Genomic DNA, 19,651 nt, shown 5'->3' with positions numbered 1-19,651 from the left:
AATGAAAGGAACCTGAGTTCCTGGCACTTTGAACATGGATGTGTGTGCAGCCAGGGGACATGAAAGAGCTGAGTACAAAGTGTTTCTTTTATACACATCATAATCTAAGGAAAGATTATATAATGCAACAAAACTCCCCAGAGCTTGGCTTGCTTGGATCTGGATTACATCTTCAAAGCTGTACTTAGGATTTTGATAGTTAAAGTTGTGCTCATTTTGCCACTTGTTTTAAAATAATGCTTTTCTATATAAAAAATATTATTAGCCAGATGGTACTTTTTATGAATTATAATAACAGTGTTTTATAAATGAATAAAAATCACTGACTGAATGAATGACATTATAAAAACGAGTGAATTTTATACTTCCTATATAAGAGATATAAAGTACTTTACTAACAGTAATACTCTGACACAGACCTACCTAGTCTTCTGCTGTCTCTGTTTTTTCTCTGTCTCCTGTTCTTCTGTTCCAGCACTTATAGCTCAAGGGAACTCAGTGCCACAAGCTCAGCTCTTGCTCTGGGACCTACCTGGGCAGGCATGGCTGACAACTGTTCAGTGGACATCTGCTGAGCACAGTCCCCAAGCAGGAGAGGGACTCTGGTCCTTTTAGAAGGAAGAATGTGCATTTTCACAAGTCATATTCCTTCTAATCTTCATCATTTTACCAAGATTCTCCTCGCCTGATCAAAAGGATAGGGTTTAATTATTGCATAGGAAATGTGTGGAGAGAGTTGCAGTTATAAAATACTTTATCTGCACATTCTGAATTAGAACATTATATCAAGGATACTAAAAACAGGGTAGTGGTTTTGACTTTTTTTTTTTTTTCCTAAGGATTGTACAAAATCTCAATGGCAGAGCTTAGGATAAAACCCTAAGCCACCAAGAGTCATCCCTTCCCACGTCATGAGCCCAACACTTCCCCTAAGAGCCAAGGTTAATATTTACCTCTGCCCCATGGCAGTAATTTTGAAGGTGTTGATCTTGGGGATTGATTGCTGCTTTAAACAGGCAGTTAACAGTTTAAACAACATTTTTATTGGCATGCAGTAGTTAAATGCCTACTAGTGTGCTGATGAGTTTATGATGAGCAAAGTGAATTAAGAGCCCATCTGAGTTACACACTATTAGAGGCACTGGGTCATTTGAGTATCCTGGGTTAAAATACATGAGATGTACAGTAACTGGTCTACACAGAGAAGAAAATGTGCATTTTTAAATGATGTACTTCAGACCATTTTCTGTTCTATTTACGTTTGGAAATGAAGCTCTCAGGCTACTGGTGCTCCAGTGACCTGGTGGCTGAGCACACATGTTCCGAAGGACACAGTCTAGACTCTGCTGCTCGTATTTCAGCACTGGTGTTCCATGGGGTATGGCACTATGCTTGGAAGAAGTGTTGCCAGGGTGTCACAGGTCCTACACTGCACTGTGTTCACAAAAGTGGCTGAAGAATCATCTGCAAAAGTCATTACACTTATAAACCTCTTGTTTGGATTCAATGGAGTTGATACAGTATTTATATGATCACTGACATTAGAGGAAACCAAAGATTTGTAATCCATTTTTAAGGTTTGGCGATCAGGCATTTTGAGATCTTTAGTGTGATTAGAAGACTGAGACCTATGTTCTGGCTGCCTGCTATAGGTGCTGATCGCACACCGTGTGGCTATGCCTGCTCTCCGCAGTGAACCACAACCCAGCAGAGTCCACAACTCCTGTGGAGTGAGTCTTACACGCCTCTTTGGGCATCTGTGCCAGAGCAGGTTGTACATGTGTGATGGAGGGAATTTCTGAAGGAAGGTGATGTGCCTTCACTGCAATCGCAGTGTGACCGGGAGATGTCTGAGCTACAGGGCTAATTGTTGCTATGTACCACACCACCTGAGCCTCAGTACTAGGCATACCCTCATCCCCAGGACATGGATTCCAATCTCTATTTTCCAACTCTGTTGGAAAATACAGTCTCTGACTACTATTAATAACTTGGTCCAAGCATGCCAATTGACCAGGGCCAACTTGCGATAAATGTTTCTCCCGTATAAAATTCTGACAGCTTGCTAAGTATAGGATGAGTGCATCCAATACTTCATCCCAGAAGTGTGAGACATGGATGTAATGAGGCTATTCAGCGTGGCACAGCTGGCGTGTCTTGCTGCTGCGATGCCACAGGACGCTGCTCACAAACCATAGCTAGCCTCTTGCCTCACTGCTGTTTATTTGTGTTGTCTGAGTTTTTCTTTCCTAATTAAAAGTGACACGTACATTTGGGAAGATGTATGTTTGGGATGTTTGGCCTCCTAAAAGAATGTTGACCAGTTGATGGAGGTTTCTAGTTAGTTAAATGCAAATTGTGGTATTATGGGGACGCTCCTAGAATGGAGTACAGAACGCCAAGCCTCTGCCTTATACTCATATATGGAATGTGAAACCAGAAGCTGTTTGCAAAAATAAATAATAGGTGTGGGGAGAAAAGTACACTATGAAAACATAAGAGATATTTTATTTATAAACAACTTTCTTAAATAAGAAATAGTTGCAATTCTTAATTCCAGACTGTCTCTCTGTGCCTCTCCCTTTCAATTGCTACATTGCTGTTTATTTACCTCTCATCCATCAAATCCCTGGCTGCTGATTACTGCCTTTTTGTCTGCTATATCTGTCACCCAGAACCTAACTCTTTACTGCCAGGAATGAATTAATAAATAGACTGAGTGCAGAGAAGATATCATAGTCCTAGAGGCTGGAAGGTTTTAGGTAGACTGAAGTCCAATATGCTAGTCTTGCTATTGAAGTATTCGATTAGTATTTGACTTCCTGAAAATACATGTAGTTATACAGATACATAATATATATAGTACTGCTGGAGAAAGTGCTTGAAATTCTGATGCAGCATATTTAAAATTCAAAAAACGCCCTTTCAGAGAAAACAAGCTTTTAAGGATTTTTTTGGAAAAAACTGGGCTTCGTCAAACCATATGTTCACATAGCCATGGTGAGCTTGCGTTTCCTGCAGTGAACCGAAATGTCATTTTATGTAGTTTTACCCTGGGTTCTAGAAGAATGTGCCAATTTGGGGTTTTTTGTTGTTCGTTTGTTTGTTTTTCTCATTTGTTTGTTTTATTTTGTTTTGCTTTGTTCCATTTATTGCATTTGATTGAATTATTTCCATTCAGCCAGGGATTCTCTAGCTTCCAAGCTAGGTTGCCTATACTGTAACTTTTGGTATTGGTCAATGTCAAAAGTAGCTATATCGTTCATGTTCTCCTCTCTGCTTGCTTTCTCGTTGTTTACTGTCTCCAGAACAAGTACCAGGAAAGTGATCCTGCATGCTGAAAGACTGGGCTGCTTCTGCTGCAGAATATCAGTACTGTTGGCTGCTCCTACTCCTGCTAGACTCGATCTATGGCCAAAAAGTTAAGCTAAATTGGATGAACGCTGAGAGTACTCATGGAGTTGAGTGGACGGACTCATTTATGAAAAATGTAGGAAGCATAAGAATTCAAAATGCTGCAATACTGAGATTGCTCAGTCCTGAGACTCTAGTTCATTCTCATTTGGAATGAAATACATTTCAGAAACATCATTTCCTTTACTACGTGCTCCTTTTAACCAGATACCTAAAACAATTAAACTGTGACTTTGGAGGTGAACTCAAAGAAGAACAGCAATTCAAGCCCGTAATCCCATGTTTTCCCAGTTTAAAGCTACATCAAAAGCCAGGTATTCCACCCACATAATTAACTACTAGCTTGCACAATTGAAGGACGGGTTTCATCATATTTTGACTGAAAGCAGAAAATGTGTTATGATTGTTCTGGAAAAGAAATAATGCCAGATTTTTTATAGAAACTTGTAAAAAGGAGATTCAGTGCATTCTCTGTAGCTTTTTCCTTTTTGTCCATTGGTGTATAGATTACACCTCTCCCAGGCCATTTTTTCCAGTCCCTTTGATTTGCAGGTATTTTTCAAAAGGTATATAGAAGTTGATTAGAGCACCATAGAAACTCAAGAGGAAAAGTTGATGTTCTTAGCTTCTATCACAGCATTATATTCAATAAAGTTTATTTCCTATGGATTATTTTAGCTAAGCCTATACTATGAAAAAAATAGGTTTGTTAGGAAAATCAGTCATAATTACAATGAAGTCTTTACCTTTAAGAAAGTAGGATAGTGCTACCTTGTAAATGCTATATTCTTGCTACGTATACTTTAGCCAGATACTTGAGTTCTTGAAGGACATAAATACTGAGAATTGATCTAGATAGATGTCCTTTTCTACGTGGAGAAAATGAAGAATGTTTTACATTCTAATTTTTAATTGGATCAGAGAGCAGCCAAGATTTGCTTTCACGGTTGTTTAGGGTGTCATTCAGATTGATGTGGAATCTGGCTGATGTGTCTGAACATCATACTATTCATACTAATCATCATACATCATACTAATCATACTATTAATATCATGGTGCCCACTTTTGTGACTTCAAGAATAGATGCATATATTGCACAGTACTTGGGGTTACATGTTAAATTAATTTAGAAACTGAAGGTAATGCACCAATGGGTTGTTGTTTCTCTCCTGTAATTTTCCCTGGTGAGGAATAAGACCTGGGGATAGTCCATAGAGTAAGTAAACCATTCAAGCAAACAATATTGCTGATAAACCATTTCCACAAAATTGCACTTCCAATATAATTTGCAACAGAAGGCACATTCACGTGATAGGGCAAGAAGTCTTGTAGCCTTATGAAATATCTTTCTTTTAATAGCAGGCAATTGTTTGGTTTTGTCTAGCATTTACAGTGGAAGATCACTGTTGTTGGTCCTCTCATCAGCCACTTTAGAATAGGGCATCTATTTTTATTATATTTGGACAGAAATGTCGTGCCCGTTGTATTCAGCTACTGTGCATCACTCCTGTTTGATAAGGTTGGAAGTTGGTCTTTGAAAATGCCTCAAGTATCCTGAAAGTGGGAAAGATAAGGACAAAACTTACCCTAGACAGATAGCAAGAGGATGTTGGGGGCACTTCCCCCGTCCCCAGGAAAGAGAGCAAATTAAACTGAATTACTTTACATACTTTTGCTCTATATGTGTGTGCAGGAAGATTTGTCGTGGATATAAGAACAACTTGATTTTCCCATGTTCCCAACAGCATGACAATAGTTTTCAGGAAACACCTAGCTCTCTTAACTGCCAACGTGTTTGCAAAGAGTCCAATAAAGCTTTTGTCCTGAGAAGCCTCACTGCCTCTGTGTGAGACAAAATTCAGACAGGTCGTACAGCCTAACCAGTAGCTCAGACAGTTCTGTGGTAAACCACCATGTTCTTTTAAGAGCTGCTGCTTTTTGCCACTCTGTTAATCTTCCCAGCTGTTTAGTTGCTCCCAGGTGTGAAACTAAAAGGTGGGAGATCTGGGGTGGACTGTGGCGTGACTCAGCACCCATCAACCATATTCCTTTGAAAGACTGGCATCCTTTGAAGGATTGGCAAGAAGCAGTATGCAGGATCATGCCTTAAATATGCACAAATAAATATACAAACTTCAGTCCTTAGAAGTAATTTATCTGAGATGCCTAGTTGCTTGTTCTCAGGAGAGTGAGAAAGAAATTACACAGGTAGTAGGAGAAAGTGTTATTGCATGGTCTCTCAATACTGTCTGGATTCTGTATGGTCAGGCAAATATTCTGCATCCCGTTCTGGTCTCAGCACTATGGGAAATTGGGACCATCTCCACTGAAGTCACTGGAGAAGCATTAGCACATAACCAGTAAGACTTATGGGGTTTCAGATGCCATTTTATTCATTCAAATTTATATATTTAGAATGAAATTCTTTGGAATGTGCTACATTAAAAATAAACATTTTGTGTCCTACTGTATACTATTGGTTTACTTAGAGATAAAAGCCTCCTTCTTATACCTATGCTTAGAGGCCATTCTGCAGTGACTTCCCTTATACACTGAGGAAGTTGAGTTGGAGTAACTCCAGTTACAGTGTGCGACCTGATGCAACCTTATTGCATTTCATCTGCAGCAATAACACATATTGCAGCAGAAATGTAAAGAAACAGAGATAGATTTTGGTTTCCTAGAATTTGTATTTGAACTCTGAGCATGCATATGATTCTGTGACAAAAGCCATTAAATTATTTTAATTCTAGATTTGTGGGAACTGATACCATGTGAATGTAACCTTTGTATGGATATTGAATTCCCATTTATTTTGCCTTGTAGGATTTATTACCTAATGAACTACAGAATTTTGTATAGCTGCTAAATAAACAATGTATATGAGACCTTGCATGGTCTGGGAAGGAAGCCTCTGGGTCTATCCCTTCCCTGTTACACAGAAGGAAGAGTTCAGGGAATACGAAACTAGTCATTGTGTTGGAGGAAGTGGTCTTAGGAAAACAAAGTGTCTTAAACACATCCATACCCCTACTCAGTTTCTGGCTAGTTGCTGGCAGTTTTCTGTGCAATCCTGGACAAATCATTTAGCTTAAATCTATAGTATATAATGTAAGATCCCGCAGAAATACCCACAATGACTTTGACTGAACTTTGAGAACTATTTTTTCCTAGCCTCACTGAAATTGTCAACTAAAAAGCTGGGACAGGTCACATAGGTGATGTGGTACTAGGTTAATAAACTGTACATTTATCAAATTGGGTATAAGACACCAAACCATTGAAACTCTTGAGGCAGGATATTTTGTTTGTTTGTTTGGTTGTTGGTTTGTTTTTGGAAGGAAAAAAGTAAATACCTTAATAGGAATAGGGAATTTTAGAAAATAAAACTCTTTTTATTTCTGAACCTGTTTTCCTTGGATACAATGGCATTCCTTAGGAAATTGCACTGTGGAATTAAGTGGCTGTAGATCTGGAAACAAGCTTTTTGTGTATTTGTTGTTGCCTTTCTGCCTGTGTATGCACGCAACCACAAGTGCACCAGGGAAGACGGTAAACTGAACCTGGCCTGGATGGTTCGAAGTCCTTGTGAAAGCAACTTCGCTGTGTGTTTAGGGGAGCAGCAAGCTGACCTTGGTGATCCCTTTGTCGCAGCATTGGGAGTGTCTGTGCTTCCAGCTAGGGACTCAGGTGGCTTGCTCAGGCTCTGGCATTGCGAGAGCAGCCCTGAAGCTTGCCGAGTTCCAGTGTGGCCAACAGACCTGCTGCCATTTCAGCCACCACTTTGGATCCCTGCAAAGATTTAAGTTCATCCCAGCACAATTCATGAGTCCCTTTCTCTGCCTTCCCTTGAGTTAGAAAGGCTGCAAACTGGGAGTGACAAAATGGCTCCTGGGCTTCCCTTAGGCTCCTGCTGTCCCTTCCTCACCTCTTCATGAGACTTGTGGCTGGGCACACAAGATGTGTCGGATGCATTCCTCCCACAACACAGATGTGGCAGTAGGTGGTTACCGATTGAGTGGGGGCCTTGGTTCTCTCTAGCAAGGAAAACTACAGTGCAGCGTGCTGGAAGGAGATGCTCTGGCTGCTGCACAGCCCTGCCACATCTCCCCACGGCGGCGCCTGACCAGCACGTGCTGCCCACGCACCGCTGGATTGGGGCCTGGGGTGAGGGGTGAACCTGGCTTTGTGGGGCAGACGCTGTGGCAGGAAACAATGGGAAGAAATGAGCAAATGTTAAAGATGCCTGATAACTCTGCGTGCCTCTCGAAGGTCCTTATGGCTGTTACCCGTCAGGGAGAGGAGGACAGCAAGGGAAGAAGCCACCTTAGGCCAGTGGGAAGGGGCCATGCAATAGCAGGAAAAGTGAGCCAGCTCTTCTGTGAAGCCTTTCCTCATCTGAAAAATACCAAGTGTAAGTTTACAATCTCACTTTTCCATGTTTGCATGAAAATAAGTCTGTTGAATACTCTGCAGAAAGTGAACAAGGCATTTCTGTAAACAACAGCATTTTTAAAATACAAACTAAAAAATCTAGGAAGCCTTTGTACACCCACCTTTACTATCCCCCTTTTAGCTGCTCCGAGGCCCTTTCCTAAAGTTCTCTTTTTTCTTTTTAAAAAAGCAGGTACTGTTACCATGTTTGTGCTCTGGTATTTTTGCTTTGCCTCGTGGGGAATAGCTGTTTGTATGCTAACTCTTCAGTTCGGTGTCTGATCCTACAATTTCCTTCCTCACTGAAGTTCTTTGACCTCACGTGAGCAGATATCTTGCAATTACATTTCACAATAATTGCAAAGACAGTGTAATAAACCACAGCAGAACTAATTCTTGTGCTGGTGAAGTGTAAGAAATGCTATATGAAAGCCAGAAAGCAAGCTACAAGAAGTGGGTTTTCAGAGGCAGAAAAAAAGAAAAAAATAGTGTGAATGTGAGCTGAACAGTTCAGATGTGGAAGGATATTCTGATTTTGCTAAAAGCAACAGTAGCATTGGTGATTTTCTCTTTGCTTTGTATTTTCCTTTTTTTTTTTTCTCTACGTGTATTGGACATATAGACATTTTAAAGCAAGATAAGGCTTTCTCATTTATTGTGGGGAGTATTTCTTATTGATTCAAATACACTAGTTTATTTCCAAATGCAAGATGAAAAGCCTTCGCCCCCAGTTTTGAGTAGGAATAGATTCCTTAGGAGCAGGTGAGATGCCTGGCTAAATATTCCAGGTGTTTCTTTTAGAATTAAATTGTAGTTGTGATACAGGTGGCAATTACATGAACACTGAAGATGCTTGCACTCAGTATACTTGAAGGTAGGTTTCCTTGTGGGTAAAAACCTTGCAGATTGTTTTTTTAGTGAGGTGCTATTGCTATTTAGAAGACTACTAACTTTCATGGGAAAAACTATGTGAAGTGGTCTGTATAGGTGTTGGCTGATATTTATATAACAACAGCAAATAATAGAGCAGGACTCAGATCCAAAATTCCTCTGAATTTTAGGAATATTCTAATTCTGTTTCTAATCTGTGCATTTTTGATTTGTCTCTAGCAAATACCAAAGACTTTATTTTAAGTACGGGATAATTTCATAAATAGTTACCACAAACTTTTTCTGAGGAAGTTACCCCCAGGCAAGTTTCTACATATAACGAGGGGCATCTGTATAGCCCATGCAAACTTGCAAATTGGTAGAAGTGTTTTGCACGTGACAACTACACAGTAGTAGTACAGAAGACAATCTGGAAGATTTCAGCCACCATATCTCACTGTTTTATAATTAGTTACCTTATTTTAGAAGCCAAACACAGAAAATTATTATGCTTCTGAACTGCCGTTTCCAATTACTATTTGGCAGCCTTAATTTCATTATAGGCTGTAAAAAAACCCTCTGAAACTCTGAAAGCTCTGCTAAAGAAACGCAGTTATCTTAGAAAAGTAGCTAAAGCATGTAGGAGTTAAACGTAACTTTTTTCCCAGAAGTGTCATTCGCCCAACTTAGAATTCTTTAATAGATACTGAGCAGCACAGAACTGAAAGTATTTTTAATTTCAGAGCTTTGTATATTTACAGAGGGATTACAACAAACTTCTACACTTTATCTACATTTTAATAGGTCAGTGTGAACATATGAAGTGTATTAAGGTGGACTGCCTTCCTTATTAAACTTAATGTGAGTTCGTCAAAAGCCCTTAGCGGTTGTGTGCAATAGGGGCTGGAAAGCCATGCACGGTTGAGGTCATGCATCCAGCCAGTTTGTAAGATGATCCCTCTGTACCGAGCCATCAGCCATCCTCAGCACAGGGGCGCACTCATACACACATTCCTGTCAAGTCATCTTGTGAAAGGCTGCTTGCTTCCAGCTTGGCTTGAAAGTGCAACCTTAATAAAACTCACTGAAGTCTGAGAGAAAATAGCAGTTCTGCAGCAGATAGTGTAGGGGAAAGAGACTGGGATATGCATATGCAGCTGACTGAAGCAGGCTACATGCTGGACTGTAACAGAGAGGAAACAATAAATCTTAACTACTATGCAATAAATATTCCCAATTTTAACTAAGGAAGCTATCCTCACAGTGAAATTAAAAAAAATAACCGTTTATCCAAGCTTAATTGCTAAAGTGAACTTCTCCAGTCCTTTTTCCAAAGACTTTAAGAGAAATTAAGAACAAATTTAAAGAAAGAGGAAGAAAAAGTTTTTCTTAAAGTGAGAAAGGAAAGTAATAATAACATGTCAGTTTTCCTTTCCTTTGCTTTTCTGGCAGCGATTCTTGCTCACACAGGCTGTAATAACCAGCGTCGGGGTCCAGAAGCCAGTGGGAGAAGATTTAACCGGATTCAGCATGGGCAGTGCACCTATACTTTCATTCTGCCAGAACAGGACGGGAACTGTCGTGAAAGCACGACAGACCAGTACAACACAAATGCTCTTCAGAGAGATGCTCCTCACGTGGAACAGGATTTCTCTTCCCAGAAACTACAACATCTGGAACATGTGATGGAAAATTACACTCAGTGGCTGCAAAAAGTAAGTGTTTCTTTCTGTCATTTCTCAATAAATGGATTTTTTTGATGATGCTTATGCCGTTCAAAATTTTCATTAGTTTTTATGAGAACTGAGGTAATAAGGATAGATCTAGTTCATGGCTGCGTAGGGGAGAAATGTTTCAGCCAGAGTGCACCCTTCTTAGTGACATTGCACTTGGGAGAAGAATTTTCTTTACTTTACTGAAAGATGCAGCTTCTTAAAGCTTCGTCTCAAGAGACTGGATGTTTGTGAGTCAGAGAACACGAAAATCCTCCAGAGACTCTGATGACAGAAATTACTAAGTTTTCCAATAATCCCTACTTATAGTTCACAGCTTCAGATCAGATGCCATGAGGGATACCTGCTACTCTGACAGTAAATGGGAGCATTTAAAAAACCAACCAAACGAACAAACAAACAATCCAGCATTTAAAGGCACAGGGTCAAGAATATCATTGTTCCTCCATAAATAGATCCTGTAATACTATTCTACCCAGCTAATTGCTGGAAAGAAAGAAGAAAGTATATAGGCATTCACACTCCTAAAACATCACAATAAAACTTTCAAACTGAAACAGCCTGTTTTAATTTGTGTGTGTATATGTGCATTCTTTCACAGAAGGGGAAATGTAGATTTGAAGGTGTTGCAGTACCTTAGAAGAAGTAATTATTGTGCAAAAGTTCTAATGAACTTCTCAGTGTTTTATGTATGAGCTGGAGTTTGGGCCTAGAAAGACTTAAATATGTGAATAATGTCACTCATATGAGCAGTCCCATTCACCTTAACAGGATTACTCACTTGCATAAAATTACATACCTTGCAGGATCTTGTCCATGCGTTGGTAATTAAAATGCCTTGGGATAGCTGACCAGTAAAAAGAAATAAACAGTCTTTGTATATAGTTATTTGCAATATTCCCATTCTCATACTGGCATCTTGACCTGGCAAAACTTAGAAACTTGAGCAATTGAGTGATGCAACTAATCATGTAAGATGGCACAAGAAAACTGCTGTGTGTACCCATTTGAGAGATAAATGATTTAACTAACACAGGTTCACACTAAGAACGAACATCAGTAAAAAAACAGTGAAGATGCTGCCAGGTGGGCTAAAACTTCACATTAGCATAGTTACTGTTACCTGTCTCTTTTACAAATTTTGTTGCATCCAAACAGTGTACAAGACCGCAATACGTTAAAAATCACATACAGCCATCCCGGTCTCTCTAACCCTATTAAAATCTCTAGAGAGGATTTCCTGATCTCTTGGTAAATTAATTGTTCTCTTTGCATATCTGGCTCTAGCAAGAGAGAAAAGACTCTGTCCAGTAAACATGTGACTATAAAGCAAAATATAACCAGGCAATTCTTTTTTAGACTACTTTCCTTATTTTTAATATCTTGGTCTGCTTTAGGGAGTATAAGGCTGGAAATAGGGGATGTCTTTTGAAGAGGGAAGCATTTCTTAAATTATTTTACCATGCCTTGGGAGACTGAGGCAATCACTAAAAAGAGGAAAGTTGTTATCTGTATTGATGCACACATGATTGTATTTGAGCAAATTGCCTGCTGAATCATGCTTATAAGACTTCACTTATTCTGTGTTTGTCCACTAGAGACTGAACTAAGATCACTGTTTCACTGTGAACTGAGCATGAAGAAATATGAGTCTCTGGAGTGTGAATGTCTGAGTTAGGGTTAGTCCTCTCACACTTTAGAGGGAAATGATTAAACAGGTAGGAAGCCCAATGAAAGGGGTTTATATTTGAGGACTGTTTTCTTCTGCAGCGATTGTAAAACCGGCTATGGGCAGAACCATCCCCCTCCTCCTTTCCTTCCCAGCCCCCAACACTCTGCTCCCAGGGGTTTACATAAAACTGGGGTTGTGCACGTATCCCCATGTGTCAGTTTTCCCTGGAATGAAAGAACCCATTTCTCTGTGTGGTGGAGTACGGCTCCCTCTGAACAAATGCAGCTGATGCAGTTCCACTATAGCATCTCTGAATACTGAATTTGCATTGTTGCTGTTGCCGTTACGAAGCGTCTCAGCCATAACTCATTTCCTTTCAAAACAAGCATAATGCTTAAGTGTAATGGATATATTATGCAGATATCTTGCTTCTCATTTTTATACCCTGCACTTATTTTTCCCCCTAGATTTTTAAAATTGGATATAACTTGCTACACTAAATAGCATTTTACAATGCACCTGCTGTGAACAAAGAATAATTAATAGTTATAGGTCTATGACTGGAAGTGAATACTTATAACAAGAAATAACGTTTAAGAATTTGAAATATATTCTGACTTACATAAAGGAAATTACTTCAGGTAATATATATATAACTTTCATTAAAATTGTACTTAGGCAATTTTTGGCAGGGTGAATTGTTTCATCAGCAGAAATGCTAGCCTGCAATATCGAAAGACTATTTAATATGAAAGTTTGTAAGAATCATGATTTGCTTAATTCTGTAGTATTTTAATTTTAAAATGTTGTTCCTTGATATCTGAACTAGCAGATTTCTAGAATCAAAACAAGTTTGTTTTGTTTTGGGTTTTTTTTAGGCCCATTTTTCTATGCTTAAACCCAAAAGTTCTTATTTGGTGATCTTAAACTTCATTGTAAATAAAAATGCTTTTGCCTGGAGAGCCTATTAGAGGCAATTAAGCACCAGTCTTGTCCTTTAACATTGCATATCTATAGTCACCATAACTGGTATCGGTTGGCAGACCAGAGACATGGCTAAACCCTCTGAGCAGAAACTACTCAGAAGAAGATGATTTGGTAAACATTTTTAGAGATTTTCCTAGAACTGTTTATTTTAATACCGGATAACTTTCGCCATTGTTTAAGCTTGGGTTTCATTTCTGCAATATGTTTATACTAATAGTTCAAAACAAACAGTTCATCACATTTTCTTTCTTGCAGTAACTGACTGGCACACGTGATACTATTTGGTATTTAATTGCAGTGTCTAAATATTGCCAAACAGGAGTTACATGAAATGTTATCATCATGTCTTGCTGGGGAACTTTCCGTTAGTCAGCTTGCTGAACTTACAGTATCGATAGACTCAGTATACATTCAAGATAGCTATATAGATGAAAGTTTCATATACTTATCTCTCAGTCCAAAATAGTAGAAATAATTGTTATTACAGTAATTAGTTTTACATGATCCACTTTTTTTTTTTTTCCCCCTGATCATTACCTAAGCAGGATACCATAAAAGCTTAAAATCAATGCTTAATAATAGTATACTATAAGAAGCTGACAGAGATGTAGAAGTTTGAGTTGAAAGTGAACCACAATCATTCTGGTCAGCCATTATCCAAACTTAGATTTTTAAAATTTTCCTTTTCTCTGCAAATATTGATGATACCCCTACAGCTAAAACAAAGAAAGAAGCTTCAACTTACTTCCCTTACCCTTCAAAGTGCCTATGCTGTCACCAGCTGTGAGAGAAGTATAAAATGATGTGATTGATTCAGTCAGTAAAGAAAGAAATTATGAGCACTTTTTCTGAGGTATCTGTAGCCATAGTCAACTTTAAAGTTTATTCTTACCATACTTTTGATAAATTATTTGTCTTTGGCATTGTCTGTGCTGTCTATTGACCTCCTTATTTTGCAGAAGTGACATCACAAATGCTCAATTGGGTTTTAAACATGTTAAGGCAGGGGTGTCACACTCATTTTTAGCTGGGGCCACATCAGCCTCACAGTTGCCTTCAAAGGACCGAATGTGATTTCCTGACTGTATAAATGTAGGAGGAGTTACATCTATATGATCTTAAAATTACATTCATCCCTTTGAAGGCAACCGCGAGGCTGATGTGTCCCCTGGTGAAAATGAGTCTGACACCCCTGATGTAAGGAATGTAGGTTTTGAGGGGAACCAGCCATTGCATAGCAGAAACTGTGTTTTGGAAAGACTGGTGTCTGTCGCTGTGTGCTGTGGCTCCAGTGAAAGTCCATCTCTCTCTGTGGTGTTTGCCAGCAGGGCCTAGCACTGCAATGAAATATTAATAATATGCTTATGTGTGTGGAGTGGCTGGATTTTGGCTTGGATTTTATATGGTTTGCTGAAGATAGGAAAATTCCTTACAAGTCACTCTTGCTGTGAAGCCGTGTGAAAGTGTGAGAGAGCCTGCCCTGAAGAGGACAGATCTAAAGAGCTGTATTAATATCCTATGAGGCAAATTTATATTAATATAAAAATGGAGACAGCTATAGTGTGTGTAAAATTTTGTCACATTAAGAAACCAATTTTCCCAAGTTGAACTATTAGAAAACATAGTAAAAATTCAGTTTTATTTATAGTTATTTCTCACTGAGCATTTTGTAAAGTAACATGTTACCTTAAAGTTCACATAGTATGTTAAGTGCAACCAGGAGATTCATGATGATCTCATATTAGTTTTCACAAATAAAACCAGGTCATTAGATTTGGAATCTCCCATTCTGCTTGCATGAGCACTGCTAACAGGGCTGTGTAAGGAATGGCTTTTCAGTAAATCTCATTTTTCAGGGTGGACCAGGACTAAAAGGAAACAGTGAGAAAGCTTCATCCGGAACTGACCACTAGCCTCCTGTTTGGCATCCAGCTTGAACCTGGATTTCTTGTCTAGACCCAGAGGCTGTTTACTATTCTCAGTGCTCCTTTTTGCTTTGGAGTCAATGAATTCTCATATCCAAAGCACAGCCTCATCCTAGTGACATTCGAAGTGCAGTTCCCACAAACTAGCTGAGAAACAAATGGTGGGATTCAAATTGGTGTGATTACTCATACAGTATATACTACTCAAGGGGTGAGAGTATATAGAAAAGCTAAATTTAAAGAGCAAAAATAAGTTCATGGAAACAAACTGGTTCTAAGAAAATTCACATTTGAGTGTAAAAACAAAATTGATGTTATCTCCAGAAAATCTCTTGGACAATAATATGCCTGCATTTGAAAGGTTTATTAATGAAATTGCTGAAGTCCTTGGGAAATTCTGAGGTACCCACAAGAAAGAGGCGAGACTTCAACTGTGGAAATGTCTGAAAGCTTTACATTATTGAGGGATAACCTATTTGGCAATTTTTATCTTTTTTCTTTTTAAGAAGCAGAAGAATCAGAGAAATACACTGAAGGGCAGTCTCACATGTTGCCACATTTGGTAGTGAATCACTTTAAAAAAATATTTCCCATGCTTGGACAGAAGGTTTTATCATAATGTGCCATACAACCTGAATGTGTTTATTTTCAGTGATGACAGCTGTAATTAGGAACTTTCTGGTAACAATAAAATATTGCATTTATTAGTCATCAGAAGTGTCCAACCAACATGCCCAGTGGGAGATCTCAGTTGGAGCACTGAGAGCTTTTCTAAATGAAATGGATATCAAGTAAATGGTGTGTCATTTTGAGGGTGCTGAGAACTCATCGTTCCCATTCCCTTCTGTGGTTTGGAAGCAATCTCTACTTCACAGTACTGGGTGCCTTGGAAAAAAAAAAAAAAAAAGCCCATGTGGGAAAAGTATAGAGCTGGGTATTTTAGGCCTTCATCATCCCACCCAAACTTCTGGCCATAAACCAGACATACCCAAGATAGATTTTTCTTTGCTGTGAGGAATCACTCATTGCTGTGTCAAGAGACAGTAGCAAGCCCAGGGGAAGAGTCAGCCATCCGAACTGTCCTGTGGAAGTCCCTGCCTCTCTTCATTGACTCCATGGAAATCCCGAGCAGCTCATTTCCTGATTTCAGTGCCTCAGTTAAGTGGGATGGATTTAAGCTTTATTTCTCTCCATGGATGTAGCATAGATTTCCCTTGTGACTATAAGGAAATTGTAAAATTTAAGTATTCCTGTTTCCCTTTTCTAACAAAGATATAGTACTACTACTGAATTTTACAAGTCTATTAGTAGGCTTAATATCTTGGGGGGTTTTTGTTGCTTTAGGAGTCTTTCTGGTGGAAAGTATCTTGTGCTATTAACAGTTTATGTATGTTAATACTTCCAATGTTTACAGAAAACCATGTGAGATTAAAAAATCTTTTCTAAGGAAATTAGTTTTAAAATAAATAACTAAAATAATTTATAAAAATAAGCAGATAAATACAATAAATATGAGTCTATAATGCTAAGTATATTTTGCAGGTTGCAGTTGGGTGAATCCATTACATATATCCTGCTGACAGTGAGAATGGTCTTCATTCTTGGCAGTGTTCTTAAAACCTGTTGAGCAGCTGCTGCTCAAACCTGTATCCATCTAAGATTAGTAGGATTGTAGCTGAGTCTTGTACAGAGTCTCAGGAAGACCACTGAGGAATGGCTAGTTTTTTAGAGCTATTGTTACCAGCAATTTTATAGAAACTTGTCGTTATCAAAACTGATCTCACTTATGTGATATATTGCAAGCATACCCTGAATGGTGAAGATACTTAACAACCTGCTTGTATTCATCTCAGTTTGCAGTTCAGAATAGTTCAGTCCTTTTCTCTGTGTTTGCAATAAGACGGAAACAAGGAAGAAGTTGCAAATGTCGACCTTCTAGAACCACTATCACGGTTTTAGCTATGCTGTGAACCTCATCTTCAGCACCAGCAGCTCAAGTGCCTTGAAGAAACAGCCCTGGTGTAAAAGTCCTCCCAGTAGCATAAGGATTTCCTCTCTTGTTAAAGGGTTGAAGTTTGATCAGGAAAAGGAAATTGAAATAGTTTCATATTTCATAGGAAGGGTTCTTTTTCCTGTGAAATAAGTTGTACTTTAACACGGGGTTATTCTTGTGTAACCACATGTGCATATTTTAGAAAGTGTTATGAAACACCAGGGTGATGAATAATCACTTGGAGGGGTAACTTAGAAATGCCATAAATTGTTGCACATTTGCACTACATTCTCATTAATGTTCCTGCACAAAGATCAAGCTTCGCTTTTCATTACCTTAGTTAGGTATCAGGTTAATCTTAAACAGTGTAATTCACTCTTAAACTGGGATAAGAAATCTACCCAGTTTAATTATCCCTGTTTAAAACTGATGCAAGTCAAACCAGTGCAACTGCCTTGTCTAAACAAGATGTATCAGTGGGGCTACACTCAACATTGAACAAACGAATGTGTACAAACAGGCAAAGGAAGACTGGTGTAAGGTCAGCTGGAAAGATGCTCAAGTTGTACTATTCTACATTTCTGAAAATGGTTTGCTTTTAGAACTAAAGCAAACCAACCAAACAAAATAAAATAAGAATTACGTCTATTTTATAATACCTCAGAGGAAGTCATAGAAAATTACCTTGTTGCTGATAAATTATGTGTGCCTTTGCTTTTGTCATTTCCAGAATGCATATGAAGCAAGAATTTTTATATATTCTGGAAAAAATATTGGACCTTTGTACTCACCATCCCAGACATTTTTCTGTCCCTACATGTGCATATGTTGTAAGACAAACCTGATTGTGTTTTATGCGTGTGTGGCATCTGCATCTTTAATAGGACTTGACATAACTATACAGTTATAATTTTTCACCAGGTCTTCTGGGAATTTTTATTTGTTGGAGTAAATTATTGCCATTTGTCATGCTTTGTGTAGTTGTCTTGTTGCAAATAATGTACCAGGTGTACCTTCTGCAGTAGGAATGTACAGGGACAACGAAAATCCACTTGTTCCAGTAAGCAGAATTCCCTTCTGACTCTGTTCTGCCCAAGGATTTGGATCCTGGCATTATTTCTCCTCCTTCTGTACCAAGAAGGCAAATAGAATTGAGAGATTACCCTGGAGACAGGATGAACTCTTGAGCATTCCTGCCAGGAATTATGGCAAGACTAGAGAATTGTGGGAGAAAACTGAGAGTGTGAGCAGATGACCTTAGAAGGTAATTTGTCTGGTTTTGACAGCATAGCTCTATTCACACTAGAGCATAGATGATCAGATTGGTACTAATCAATTTTGAATCTAAAAACTATTTCTGCTGCAGGCTGTTGTACCATTTATAGACTTATCCTGCCTTCTTTCACATCTAAACTCCTTTTAAAGGCTTTCTGTGTGCAAGGAATTTTCTTGAAAGATGCTATGTTATGAAACTTCTGTCTTAGGGATAACATTGTTTAGCAGGCCAGGCTTTTCCTCATCTGTGTTCCACACCAGTCTAAACCTGCAGAGGTTTTGAAGAGAAAAACACTGGTGTCATTTGAGCAGTCCTGACCACTATTTTAAATGTTACAACAAACTTTCGGTCATTATCAAAGGCTCTCCAACCTTCTAAATGGAGTTCTTACTTCCTGACTGTAGGTGAAAAAGCTCTGATTCTCGATGTGTAAATTTACTATTTTGAGATGTGTTTTAATATTTGACCTTTAACACGCTCCAGATCCACAGAACACATTTTAAATACCCACAAAAATCAAAGGAGCAGCCATAGTACAATCTCTAGAGATGCTTTTACATTTATCTTGAGGGTTGTGGTAGACTCGCCTGCTCTTTGGATAATATTATTTATGAATGTTTTAAAGTTGTCAGCCTATGCTTGTAAAAGTTTATTTTTCTTTCTGAAGCTCTTGTCTGTAAATATGGTCTTGCACAGTGGAGATTTAGGGGAAAAATTACGTAGTTTTTGTTAAATTATGATTTTATAAGTTTTTTTATGCATTGTATTGAATTAATTTTCAATTTGGATTAAACCACTTATGGCTCTATTTAAATGTGCTGATTTTCACTTTTGTACATTCAGCTTTGAATAGCTTTAGTAAGAATTATCTTCTGGGAGTTTTTGTTCTCATGCAGAAGTCTTATTCAGGAAAAAGAACTATGTTAAATAAATATCTTTTTTAAAACTCTTCCATCGGCTCAGTGTGTAGGTAACAGTGAGGGTGAATAATAGGGTCATTTACATGCCTTTCTCTTTTCACTTCTGTATCATGCATTTGTGTCTCAAGAAGGCAAGGATTTTCATATAATTATCTAATGTTCACTATCAGAGCACTAGTTCTCCTAAAAACCTATTCTTTTCTATGAAAAATGCGTAGAAATGACTGGATATTTCTGAAATCTCACAGAAATACTTTATACACAACCTGGTTCTCTGAAGTCTCCTCCAACACCAGAAGACTCAACGAAGACTGCTACAGCCTTTAAAAATTGGGCATTCATATGTAGATAGAAGTAGCTGAAATGAGGATTTAGGATCGCTGCCATCATCATTTAAGTATTAAGTATATTTATTTGTGTCATAGT

The 19,651-nt window shown here is 38.4% G+C and overlaps 1 protein-coding gene across 1 annotated transcript in view; it reads left to right on the top strand.

The window, feature by feature from the left end:
- Positions 1–9,886: 9,886 nt before the first annotated feature.
- The window catches only part of ANGPT1 (angiopoietin 1), a 165,105-nt gene continuing 155,340 nt past the window's right edge, over positions 9,887–19,651 (top strand). The window contains exon 1 of the mRNA XM_065628102.1: positions 9,887–10,434. Coding sequence (XP_065484174.1) covers positions 10,138–10,434 — 297 coding nt within the window. The 5' untranslated portion in view covers positions 9,887–10,137. The remainder of the gene's footprint in view (positions 10,435–19,651) is intronic.

The sequence above is a fragment of the Caloenas nicobarica genome, chromosome 2, assembly GCF_036013445.1.
Source record: "Caloenas nicobarica isolate bCalNic1 chromosome 2, bCalNic1.hap1, whole genome shotgun sequence".
Taxonomy (NCBI): Eukaryota; Metazoa; Chordata; class Aves; order Columbiformes; family Columbidae; genus Caloenas; species Caloenas nicobarica.
The sequence above is the reverse complement of the archived record's forward strand: the minus strand, read 5'-3'. Positions and strand labels throughout refer to the sequence as shown.